General features: G+C 44.9%; 1 protein-coding gene across 1 annotated transcript; it reads right to left on the bottom strand.

Moving 5' to 3' along the window:
* Nucleotides 1–3,719: 3,719 nt before the first annotated feature.
* Nucleotides 3,720–5,076, bottom strand: prr18 (proline rich 18). Its single transcript, XM_039738735.1, has one exon. The coding sequence runs from the start codon at nt 4,571–4,573 to the stop codon at nt 3,773–3,775; it is 801 nt and encodes a 266-aa protein (XP_039594669.1). The 5' UTR covers nt 4,574–5,076; the 3' UTR covers nt 3,720–3,772.
* Nucleotides 5,077–12,900: the final 7,824 nt, after the last annotated feature.

Genomic DNA, 12,900 nt, shown 5'->3' on the forward strand with positions numbered 1-12,900 from the left:
TAAAGACATGGAGGAACTCAAGCGGCCTACACAGAGCCCGGACCTTAACCCTACTAAACCCTTTTGGGATGAATTAGGAACACCGATCTTCTCGTCCAACATCTGCACATGACCTCACAAATACTCTTTGGGTTGATTGGCTACAAATTCCCCCAGACTTACTCCAAACTCTTCTGGAAAGGCTCCCCAAAAGACTGGAAGCTGTTATAGCTGGAAAGGGCAGGACACCTCCATTGTAATACCCCCTAGTTTTGAAATGGGATGTGTAACCAGCTCATATAAGTGTGAGTGCCAGGTGTCCATAAACTGTTGGCCGTAAAGCATACATTGTCATAGAAGGCAAGGTCAGGCTGGCATTGTGACTGGAATGGATGTTGTTTCCTTACCCGGCTAGGAGGACATCATATCAGTTGAAAAGACTGGGAAGCAGCATCCCCCTCATTTGAAAACCCAGCGGGCTGCATGGGAGCTGCAGTTCAACTAAGCAGCCCTGCTGGGGTCCTTGGGTGCTCCCCTTTTCTCAAGAGGTTCTGTCTGACCTGGAAGTGCTTCTTTGGAGGCAATGCTGTTACACCAGAAATACGGTACTGAGGTCTGGACTAAAAGAAGCTCCTCTGCCTCAGCTGGAAGGGTCAGAGACGGGATGGGGATGGACAAAGCCCACCTTGAGATTTAGTTTAGGAGCCATTGGGGTTATACTGAAGGAGATAAAGGTGGGATATTGTGTGGAGAGGACGCCTGTAAAAGGTAGCTGTGTACAGATAATAAAAATGTCTTCTTGGACAGAACCTCATGCAAGTGGCAGTTGTCTTCAGAGTTTTGGGGTTCAAGATGCCCCCACAGGTCACAAAATAGACTTTATGTATGGATTACTGCCAATGCTGTGGTAAGAAAGCATGGTAAGGTGGAAAGGTAAATGTTATTAACAAATAATATTTTCCAAACTTGATAACCAATAAACATTTTGCATTTAGTGTGTAATTATTGTTAGTATGGAAAAGCTACTCTGTGTACAGCATTCTTCAGTTTTCCCGTTGCAAATAATTACTATAAATAAGTTCAGAGATAATACGGTCCAATTCAGAGCACCACAGGACATGGCAAAAGTAGTCAGGGAAATGTCTGAATAAAGTAAAAGTTAAAAATAATGGAAGGCAGTCAAACTCAGATTTCTTGGTTTAAAGGTAAGTGGGCTGACCTTCACATCTTGCACAATGTTGTTTCCTCATTGATAGATCACGTTGTCGGTACCCTGTCTGCCCTAAGCTGCCCCTACCTCTGCACTTGGCGTGGTCAAAAGTTACACAAGAAAAACCGCACTTAAGGTGAGAAGAGCCTGAAAAGGAGATCTGTACATGAAGAACAAAGAAACCAAAAGAAAAGAAGTACACGTAGTAGGAGTACTGTGAAAAAACAAAAAAACTCATGTCACATTTGGGGTTCTGGGGTGTGGGGCACCCGCTACGGGTCACAATAAATACTCTTTATACAAGAATAGAAATGGAACATATTACAAACATAAGACGATCACCATGAAAGGTGCTTAATGAACTGATTGCAGAAACATCTACAGAATGAATCCAATTTTCGTGATCGCTGTTTTCTGTAGTTGTAGTGCTTAACATTGTAACCTTAACCTGAACTGAGATTGTTTTGGAGGCCATCACATTACATCCATGCATTATGTACATGCTTAATTCAGCGCAGGCCGACAGGAGCTTCTGTGTTAAACAAACAAAACTTGTTTACAGAGACGTCCTTTGAGTTATCCTGATAACTTATGATCTGTTTCAATTATTTGTCCTTCTTTACACTCAGCAAACAACAACCTGAACTGCTACTGATATGATCACATATAAGGAAGCTGACGTATAGGCCAGAGCCATAAACTGGTTCCAGGAGCATCTGTTAGGTCATTGTGGACAGTGGACATGACCCCCATAAACTTACGTTCTACTTTTATGGTCACTGGACACACTGTCATTTCTAGGACTGTGATTATTCTGACACATGCCATATTTATTGAAATAATAGTAGATATGACACTTGAGTTTTCATGATCCCTATTTATCTTATTGTGGAAAACTAACTGTGGCCCTTCAGGGTGGGCCATTCTGGTGACTTGACTTCTTCCTAGTGTATTGTAAATGTAACAGCTAAATGAAATTCAGATAGATAGACAGATAGAAAGGCACTATATGATAGATAGATAGATAGATAGAAATGCTCTATATAATAGATAGATACAGGAAAAGGCACTATATAAAAGACAAAGACAGAGATAGAGTAAAAGGCACTATATGATAGATAGAGAAAAAGGCACCATATAATACTGATAGATAGAAAGGCACTATATGATACAAATACATAGATAGATAGACACTATATGATAGATAGATAGATAGATAGATAGATAGATAGATAGATAGATAGATAGATAGATAGATAGATAGATAGATAGATAGATAGATAGATAGAAAGAAAGGCACTATATGATATATAATTGTCCCTTTACTATTATTTTACGTCTTCTTTTATTAAATAGGCTGTGGTGATGGCTGAAACGGCTCAGCGCCACTCCGCTCAGTTTTCTTTGCCCAATGTAATCTGACGTCGACTCTCACAAACACGCAGTGCATTATGATTATGGTGGCGGTGAAAGGCGTAATATCAAATCAATCTTTTCAACGGTTACAGAAACACAAGAGAGTCCAGCATAGATTCGTGACCCCATTTCACTTCACGTCTATTCCTATACACATTAACACGCTGTGCCTCTGATTACTATGAAAGCTATTATACTAAATAAGTCTACCAAACGTTTCAGAAAGACGATTATCATGGGTGGTAATCGCAGGAAGTGTTCGCGACCACCGCCCCCCTCTTCTGACAGGGTGCTCCAGGCCGCCTTCACGAGCTGCGCAGACCCCGTCTGGCTGCGCGTTCACGCCAAGTCGCCGTGCCAGCTGCAGATTCGCTCAGGCGCGGACGCGAGGAGAGCCGGATTGAGCTTTTTGTCTCCCTTTGAATAAGACCTCACACACTTGCTAGAGAATGGATTGTTCTCTTCTTTTATTCCGTATAAATACACTTTACAAACTGCATTTTTTAAAAAAAAGCCATATAAACATAACGAAGTAATAAGCAAATTGTAATAAATACTGTACACGGACGTAAGAAGTCCTCCACCTGTGGAATTTTACAGCCGAATGCAGGCACGATTTCCCAGCATCAAAGCAGTCCAGCTTTTCTTTTTTATCCGAAGGTCAGCCAATCCGATTCGATTTATCTCTCTTTTTCAGTCTTTTGTTCTTGTGCAACAAAGGCGCTCTGTTGATCTGTTGCGGAAAAGTGTCCTCCTATTGTAAATTTCCAGGAAACCGCGACAATGCGTTTCGTTTTTTATTCAAGGCAGGTGGCACCTCAGTTTCCCTCCATTACGACAGCTCGTCAGCTACAGCACACGTATGGCAATGACTTTCTTCATATGAAGAAACGAACGAAAAATGAACAAAATAACACTGTTCTTCTCATTGAAAAGGCTCAGCTACAGATCGTTGTGACAATCTGGTTGTAACAGAATATGTGTCGCAGAAATAAATTAAATACAGGGATGAGAAAGGGAACACAAGATTTTTTTTTTAATCAGCAGTCATTTCGACGGGATTTAAAAGGACGATCGTCGGGTTCTTCGGGCAGCAGCACGCCTTTTAAAAGTCTTTCGCCATCTGGATTAGAAAAGACGCCGTTTTGTTCGTTGCGTCTCATTTCGTCAGGTGTTGAGATGCGGCAAGGTGGCCAGCTTGCTGGCTTTGCCGAAGGCGGCCGCGCTCTCCACTCCTTCCAGCCACTCTTTGCACTTTCTCATCACCGTCTCGTCCACGTCGTAGTCGTCTTCCTCGTACTCCACATCGTCGTATTTGTACTGGTCATTCAGCAGCGATATCTTGACGATCGCGCGGATGTCGTCCAGGTTATCCGACACGCACAGTGCCGCGCTGCCTTTGGACCCCTGTGCCCTCTTGCCGGGGAAGACGCGCCGGTGCCTCTGGTCTGACGAGACGGACGGGAACGCTCCCTTCTGCTGCTTTGCCATCAGCTGCTTCTCCAGGTTGCGTTTCTGAATGACCAGGATGGCTTCAGGGGTAAGGCTGAGGGTGAAGCGAATCTCCCTCTCCTGCTGCTCCTCCTCGGCGTCCTCTTTTGTCAGCGAGCTGCGGGATGAGTTCTTGCTACTTTTCCGCGTGCCCGACCCCCCGGACGCCGAGATACTGTCGCATGAGTTCGCTAGCGGCGCAGGAAACTTGAACCGAGGGCTCTTGTGCGCTTCTGCCCCCGCATTCGCGGCACCTTTGTGTGGCTGCGGCTGGCTTCTCGGCTGCGTCCTCCGCCCGAGATGCGTAAAATTCGCGGCGGGCCATGAGCTGGAAAACCTTTCTTTCTCGTTGTCTTTCTCATCTTGATCTTTGCCGGCGAAGACTTGCGGAGGGATTGCGCTGGGCTTCTTTTTCCTAAAGAGATCCTTGCCTGGAGAACTAATGCGCTGGTGAAGGGAGATCGGTGGGAAGGGCATTTTTTTGTGTGCCCTGGATGAGCCCAAGCGCAGCTTTCACAGACGATTTGCTTGAAGTAACTGCGAGCTGAGACGTACTGGCAGACAATAAGAGGCGGTCAGTTTAGCACCATCCCATCCGTGGCAGCTTGCGATCAGCACCCCGCCCTGCCTCCCCTGGACGTGACTGAGCGCACTGAAGGAATCCAGACTTGCCGCCGGCTTTATATAAGATACGCGGAGCCTCGGGGCGGGCTCCTCGGCGAAAGCATCAAGTAGTCGGGGAAAAAAACGGCAGCATTCATAGAGCAGTCACTCAAAAAAAAAAAACAACAACAACAGAAAATGCATTAAATATGAAGAAATGAAACGGGACTGGGGGTGGGGCGACGTGACGGTAAGGACAACAAAAACAAAACAAGCGGCCGTCCAGACAAACAAGTCGCCAGCAACAGTGACGTGACCGAAAACCAGTTATGGGATTAGGTTGTTTTTTAACGGAGATCTAAAAAATAATCAGTTAGCTTTGTAAATCTGGACGCAGAACAAAGCTATTAAATAGCGACAATCCGATTACCGCAATATAGAATATGTTCCCAGACGTATTTGTCGATATCCGTTATTTACCAGCTTTGTTTTTTCAAAGGCGAGTAGCAGGGAACTGTGTTTTTGTTTTGACCAAATCCTAGCGCTATTTTGATTTTAAAAAGGCACTGTATTCCATTTATATTCAAATAATTTTTATAATGATTATTACAATATGTACTCTTTCCCATTAGTGTCTAATTTGAAACAATTGAAAGAATTGTTTATTAAAATAATTTAACCACATCTATCTATCTATCTATCTATCTATCTATCTATCTATCTATCATCCCCTAAATCGTTTTTTAAGCTCACTATTATTTTGTCCTTCTGCAACGTCACATAACTGAGTTGTGTGGTTCCTCGGACCATTGCTTGCATGTATAGCAGATATAAGTATGCAATTTTCATTACGCTATAACTTATTAAGTTTATTACATTGAAAATCACCCGGAAAATCCCGGACCATCGAGAAGTGTGCGAACTGACAACATGAAGAATCGTCTTCGGGCCGAACTGGAATCGTCCCCGCATAAATCAAAGTCATCCAGACGATCTGGATCTGCATAATTAGATCTGGACCACCCTGTTGAATTGGATCTCGTTGCTTTGAAAAGGTTCCCAATATGTGAAGAACACAGAAATCTTTAGTGCACAGCAGGTAAAAAGATCAAGAAAATCTGAATTTAGCCCGTGTTCTTGTATATGCAGCAGTGGTCCTTTTTTAAATCAGGAACCCTCTGGTATTTCATTATCATCTATTCATGGCTGTTAATGGAACCTAAATCTAAATAAATGACGTTTTTTTCTGGAACCTTCACGTAAACGATTCTTTTGAGAACCAAACATGATTGTCCCGTGGAGCCAGTTTGGCACCTTTATTTTTAATTGTACGGTGACAGTGAATGGAGCTATAGAACATAAACCTAAATAACGGGCAAATAGCAGGAGGTGTCAATATAGTTTGATTAATTTCTTCTTCTTAATTTAATCCTTATATTTTAATGTATTCGAACTCAAAGTGAAAACTAAATACTCGACTTCTGGGGGCCCCGCTCTTTGATTGTCCGCTCATAGTCGCAATTCCGTATCTCAGTCTCATTATAAATGGAAACCGAATGTTGCTTTGTCTTGTGTTGCTCCAAAACGACGCGTTCTTGTGTCCAGTGTTAATTTTCGTTCATTCGGCGATGAGTCCACATTTCAACTCTGTCCACCAATAACTTGTATGAATGACCATTTTGCATACTAACAGCCGCAACCCCAACCCGGTCTTGAGTAAACCACATTAAAAGATTAACCCACACAACAAGCAGTGGTATCGCTGCAGCCTCGCAGTAAGGAGACCTGGGTTCGCTTCCCGGGTCCTCCCTGCATGAAGTTTGCATGTCCACCCCGTGTCTGCGTGGGTTAACTCCCACGGTCCAAAGACATGCAGGTTAGGTGCATTGGCGATCCTAAATTGTCCCTAGTGTGTGTGTGTGTGTGTGTGTTTGTGTGCCCTGCGGTGGGCTAGCACCCTGCCCCGGGTTTGTTCCTGCTTTGCGCCCTGTGCTGGCTGGGATTGTCTCCAGCAGACCCCCGTGACCCTGTAGTTAGGATATAGCGGGTTGGACAATGATCTGTTTCCAAATTAAATAAACACGAAACACAAAGCTCTCGTGTTTCATCTGGTTGGTTTGTAATATCGACGGAATACGACAATCGAGAAATATGGGGGTAGATAATAACAGACAACAGCTATTGGTGGCCGTTGGTGCTCGTCCCGGGTGCTACTTGCGTGCAGTTCGCATGTTCTCCTCGCCTGCGTTTCCCTCAGGTGCTCTGATTTCCTCTCACATTCCAAAGACAGGATGCAGGTTAGGTGAGTGGGTGTTGCTAAACTGGCCCGTCAGTGTGTGTGTGTGTGTGTGTGTGTATGTTCACCCCACGATTCCTGTTTTGTGCCCAATGATTGCTGGGATTGGCTCCGATTGCCCAGCGACCCTGACCTGGACAAGCGGGTAAGGAAAATGGATGAATGGGAAGCTATAGGTGCTTGACACGTTTTAGATAAATAGATGAGGCACTATGTTATATACATAAAAGGCGCTCTATTAGATAGATAGATAGATAGATAGATAGATAGATAGATAGATAGATAGATAGATAGATAGATAGATAGATAGATCTCAAAGCATCTCTTAATGACGTGGAACGGAATGTATGCAAACACTTTCTGTACCCTCTTACTCAGGCGCTCCCCTACAGGAACTGCTCCTGCCTTGTTAGGATGGGCTCCAGCTGTACCACGACTTTACCTTGAACAAGCGGGTTAAAATGATGGATGAAAAATATAATATAATCCAATCAGGCTGGTGCAGTCTTGAGCGTACCCGGGAAGCACATCCTTTTGGCGTGTTGAGGGAGCCGATTATCCAACCTCCTGTTTGCAGGCTTTGGGCGAAAGTACAAACTGTGTGGTCGGCGTGACAAATTCTGCGAAACTGCCGCCGCTATCCACGTTGGTTGATTAAAAAAAAAAAAAAACTTCAAAAGGTTAATGTACATTACAGTATAAATAAGCAGGCTTAGAAAATTGTATGGTATAGCATTGCCCACAGATAATATAATACTGAGGTAAAAATACGAATTTGGGGCTTAACGTTTTATGTGTGGATCGAATTTCGGCGTACCCAACAAAGTCCCTCGAGGTTTCAGGATAGCTCCCATCACACCATGTCCCTGTCAGCCCCTCCACCCGACCCCCCGCAGACGTCGCTTTCGTTCCGATGTCCTCCTCCGTCCATTCCTTCACGTCAGTCTTTGGTGCCCATCTTGAGCTGCGGCCCCGCACGCCCATTATGAACAGTCTAGTTGTTGTTTGCATATTGAAGTAATCTGGCGGCTCTTCCGGCTGAATAGTAAAACGTGTCTGGCTGGCCACCTTGGGGGATTCGCACCAAACAAACATAACCCACATTGACCGCAGCTTGCCGTTTATCACGGGCGCTCAGCTCCTGAAGGGCGCCTTACAAAACGCTTTCCTCTTTAATAAAGTCGCGTTCCTCTGGCCGTCTGTGGATGTGCTATTGTTACCATGTTGTACTGAGATGACCCTGCTTTTTTATTTAGACCTACACACCAATACTGCAATCGTTGCCCATAGCAACAACGCTATTTTGAGAAGTGGGCTTCCATCAAATGAACGCAGTTCTTCAAACGTGTGCTTGTACAGATCATTTATTATTTTATTTATTATTATCATCATCAATAATAATAATAAACCACTTGAAATCAGTCCATCATGTTTGGTTTCTGTTCTGTGCCTATCCTTCCACGGTGTGCACTCACAATAAGGGTGAACGCAATTAACCAGATGTTATTTCTTCACTTGATTACGTTCGAGTCACAAGGCTGGATGTGTGAAAGTTTCTTTGATATCGCGGGGTGCATATTAAAATAACGGGGACATTTTACAAAAGCCATTCACTCGGTCAGCACGCTTCTGTAGAATGCAATCAAGAGGTGCGGGCGCAAACTCCATTTCTGTGCCCCGCAGCACGGAGACAAACACGGATCTGCCCAAATGCTGGAATGTGGGAATGATAGCAGCTGTGCCTGCCCAGTTAAGCCTGCGCATCCATCCCTATGTCGTCTTGCTGATTTAATGCAAGTCAAGGGGAGAAAGAAGATGCAACTGATATCTCTGGGGCGGGGGAATGTCTGGACGTGGTCTAATAGGGTACACATGCGGGCAACGTGAAGACATCAGCTGGCTTGAAGGCACATCTGGAGTCCTGAGGGAGGGCAAACCTCACAGAGAGTGGAGTCAAGATCTGTGAGGCGATGGCACCAGATTAGCAAAATTAATGAAAGCCTTGAAAACAAAATGAATAGGGAGTAACTACAGTAAAAACAAACAAAAAAAAAATACATCATGAATAGCATAAGCAGCTTTATGTTGCAAAATTCCAGAGGATCTAGAAAGGATGAGCACGAAAAACGGAATATTTTTTAATGACATGGGACACAACACTTCAAAATAAATGAGGTGAAAATAAAAACTACACAAAAGATTAACAACCATAAGCCATACGAGTGCATTCTGTGCACAGGAGAGCCCAGGGATCCATCAGAGATATATCTCAGATGCTTTGAGCAGGGTCACATCTGACATATACAGGAGGCAGTCAGACAGCCTACAGTCAACATGCATAATATGGCTTACTATGGGCAGTCCAGTGTATCCATGGCACAATTGGCAAAGCAGGTGAAGCACACAAGTTGTTGAAGTGAGACTGATATTGAGCAGGACAGGAACAACATCACAAGAGAAAAACACTAGGAGACTGCTGTCACTTGGACAGAATGCAGCTCTGGACACTGGGGGATAAGATCAGCATTCTTTAATGTAATTCAACTGGAGGTTCGGTGGGATGGTGAGGTCGGCAGGATCAATAGCATTCATGACATGACGTAGAAGTAAAGATGGCCAATCAGGATGTATGATTAGAATAACCATCTGGTTTAAACCCCAATAAAAATGAAACCTTACTCACTTTTCACCTGCTCATTTATCTTGGCTCTAGCAATTAACCAGCAGCAACGGGTAGCAGGTTGAAGTTAATCCTTTATAGGCTTGCCAGTGTATTCAGTAGAGTGTAACTGAAGTCTGTGAGACTTATAACACTTCAACTCATTAACTCGCTCAATGGCGTCATTCTTGACAGGCCAATTCCAAGTTATCACTTAAATGACATCCACGTCTTCTTGTTTTTTCAGCTGCTCCCATTAAGGGTCACCACAGCAGATCATCTTTTTCCATATCCTCCAGTCCTCTGCATCTTGTTCTGTTACACCCATCACCTGCATGTCCTCTTTCACCACATCCATAAACCTTCTCTTAGTCCTTCCTCTTTTCCTCTCTCCTGGCAGCTCTATCCTTAGCATCTCTCCTCTGCACGTGTTCAAACCAACGCAATCTCGCCTCTCTGACTTTGTCTCCCAACCATCCAACTTGAGCTGACCCTCTAATGTACTCATTTCTAATCCTTTTCATCCTCGTCACGACCAATGAAGATCTTAACATTTTTACCTCTGCCGCCTCCAGCTCTGTCCTCCAACCCATATACCAAAGCTACTTAAACGACATCCACTGTAAGCTTGAAATAACTTACGGATGTCAATATTCCAAGCTCACTGGTATCTTAATTTCTAACTCTTTCTCTAGCTCTGTTGTGTTTTTTTTCTTTCTTTCTTGAGTCTTACTTGTCATGCTGACCAGGATTTATGAAGAGGTAGAACGGGGAAGTTGGCGAACGCACAGATTTATGCATCTGGATTTTTTTTGTGCGTACGAATATTTCCACTTTTGTCTGCATGCCATGTTATACTGTGAATGTTTTGCACGGCATTATGCATGAGGCCCCTGGTGTTTTGAAAAAATGTGTCTCAGCTGTTCTGAAACTCCTGACACATAAGGGATCACCAAAGGTTTTCGCTTAGGCAGCGGTTGTCCTTCCTCTTTTCTGGATTGCTTAGAGCATTCTTTAGGTGTCTTCCCTGCTTTGACAAAAGTCCAGCTAGGATAACCACATTTTCTCAAGGCCTTTTTGATAGGAGTTTGTTCTGCTTCCCTGACCGTTGTGTCTGTGGGTATGGTGTTTGCTCTGTGTTGTAGAGTCCTGATGACACCTATTTTGTGCTCTAGTGGATGGTGAGAGTCAAACCTTAAATACAGATCCGTATGCTTTGGTTTACGGTACACATCAAATTTCCCCCATTGCTGATGGATATTTTTACAATCTGGGGCTGGAGCCCGGCCGGGACGCCCAGGAGGACGTGAGGAGGGCTTGTGCCTCCTCCAGACCACGAGGGGGCGTCCGTCCTGGTTCTGTTGGGGGCCGCGGGTAGAGGGCTTGGAAGCCCAGCCCTGTAGGGACCCGTGGCCACCGCCAGGCGGCGCCCCGATGCCGGTTTATCCCGTGTGGTCACCGGCCGGGGACGCCTTGGAGGACCAGAGGAGGGCGTGTGCCTCCTCCAGACCGAGAGGGGGCGTTCGTCCTGGTTATGCAGGAGGCCTCGGGTAGGGGGTTTAGAAGCCCAGCCCTGTAAGGACCCGTGGCCACCGCCAGGCGGCGCCCCAGTGCCCAATTATCCCGGGAGCCCGGCACTTCCGCCACACCAGGAAGTGCCGGGGGGAAGACGACAGGGGACACCCGGGCGGCTTCCGGGTGCGCAGCCGGCACTTCTGCCACACAGGGGTGTGGCTAGTGCTAATTGCCGGGGAGCAGCTGGAGCCCATCTGGGTTCCAATAAAAGAGGCCGCCTCCCTACAGTCATTGGTGGATGTCGGGAGGTAGCAGGACTGAACTGGAGAGAGAGGACGGGAGGCGGCCAGGAAGGCACAAAGACTGTGGGCCCTGGACTTTGGGGAAATCGGTACAGAGGCACTGGGGTGTGAGTGCACGTGATTGGACTACTTTGAAACTGTGTAAATATTGTAAATAAACGGTGTGTGGGTGAAAATATGTTGTCCGTCTGTGTGTGTCCGGGCCAGCTTTCACAAATCTAAGAAAGCTAGTTTGAGCGAAGAGTCAAGGAGGCCATTTACGTGAAAAAGGAGCGACCACCTCTGAATCGAGGAAGGAGCCTAAAGGTACATCTTTCACCATCTTACAATGCTCTGATTGCAGGCATTCCCCAACTCTCTGTGAATGGTACTCATGGCCATTGAGCAATGGACAATTTGCATATCATTGATCACACGGCCCATTGTTAGTCAATGATGCTAGTTTTGGTCATTATGCAAAGGTACTGTTTATAAGGTTGGAGAAACCTGCAGTCAACTGAGACTGAGGAAGTCACTTGGATGAGTGATGTAACGGAACTCCCTGGAAAAGAACTATGTCCAGATGAACTGAATCAACTTCTTTTGAATTTCTAGAAAGTTAATTAGCAGCAAAAACAAGTCACTAATTAAGAAAAGGGTTAGAATGAAAACTTGCAGCCACGGTGGTCCTCCAAACCGGACTTGGCAACCCCTGTATTAGATGGTCATTTATAGGCCATGTAGAGAAAAAGCCTTTGGTTTTTACATGGCCACTGGTCTGTATTCTAAGGGCACTATGGGAGGACAGTGCCCTTCTTGTGTATACCATGACCAAGCAATCTCTGCAGGCTCTCCAGATTGTGAACATGAGATGTAGACACTGTGTGTTCTTACATTGATGTACTTAGCTCCTTTGAAGAAAAGATTAGATTACAGCAACCATGCCTCAGATATCAACACACTGTAGTGTTAAGAAAGTAAAAAGAAACCTAGCTTCATATTCATGACCTACAAAGCAACATGTTACATTTCTGGTATCTGAAAAAAATACTGTAACATAATACAGTGCATTACCACAACAAGTAGATTGTTTGTTAATAAATCTGTGTGTCTTGTCAGAGCCAAGTGAAAAGACAAACAAAGGAGAACAGACAACTTTCTTTGAAATGCCCAGTCACCATGCTGTGACCAACGCCCTAGTGAATTACAGCTAAGCAAACAAGACTGAAGACCAAGGATGGGTACACAGTTAATAAGTACTGTGGCTCTTCAATGGTCATTGAATGCAGGCCCCTTAGAGGGCTTACCTATCCCATGTTGCCTTGCAATGTTTATTCAAATTATGTAATGACAAAGTGTTACTGTGTTTTACTTAAAAACAGGTCCTGAGATGCTTCCGAGGAAAGCGTGGAGATTTACATTTCAGCCCGTCCTTTGGTGAACTTGCTCA

The sequence above is a fragment of the Polypterus senegalus genome, chromosome 16 (assembly GCF_016835505.1).
Source record: "Polypterus senegalus isolate Bchr_013 chromosome 16, ASM1683550v1, whole genome shotgun sequence".
NCBI classification, from domain to species: Eukaryota; Metazoa; Chordata; class Cladistia; order Polypteriformes; family Polypteridae; genus Polypterus; species Polypterus senegalus.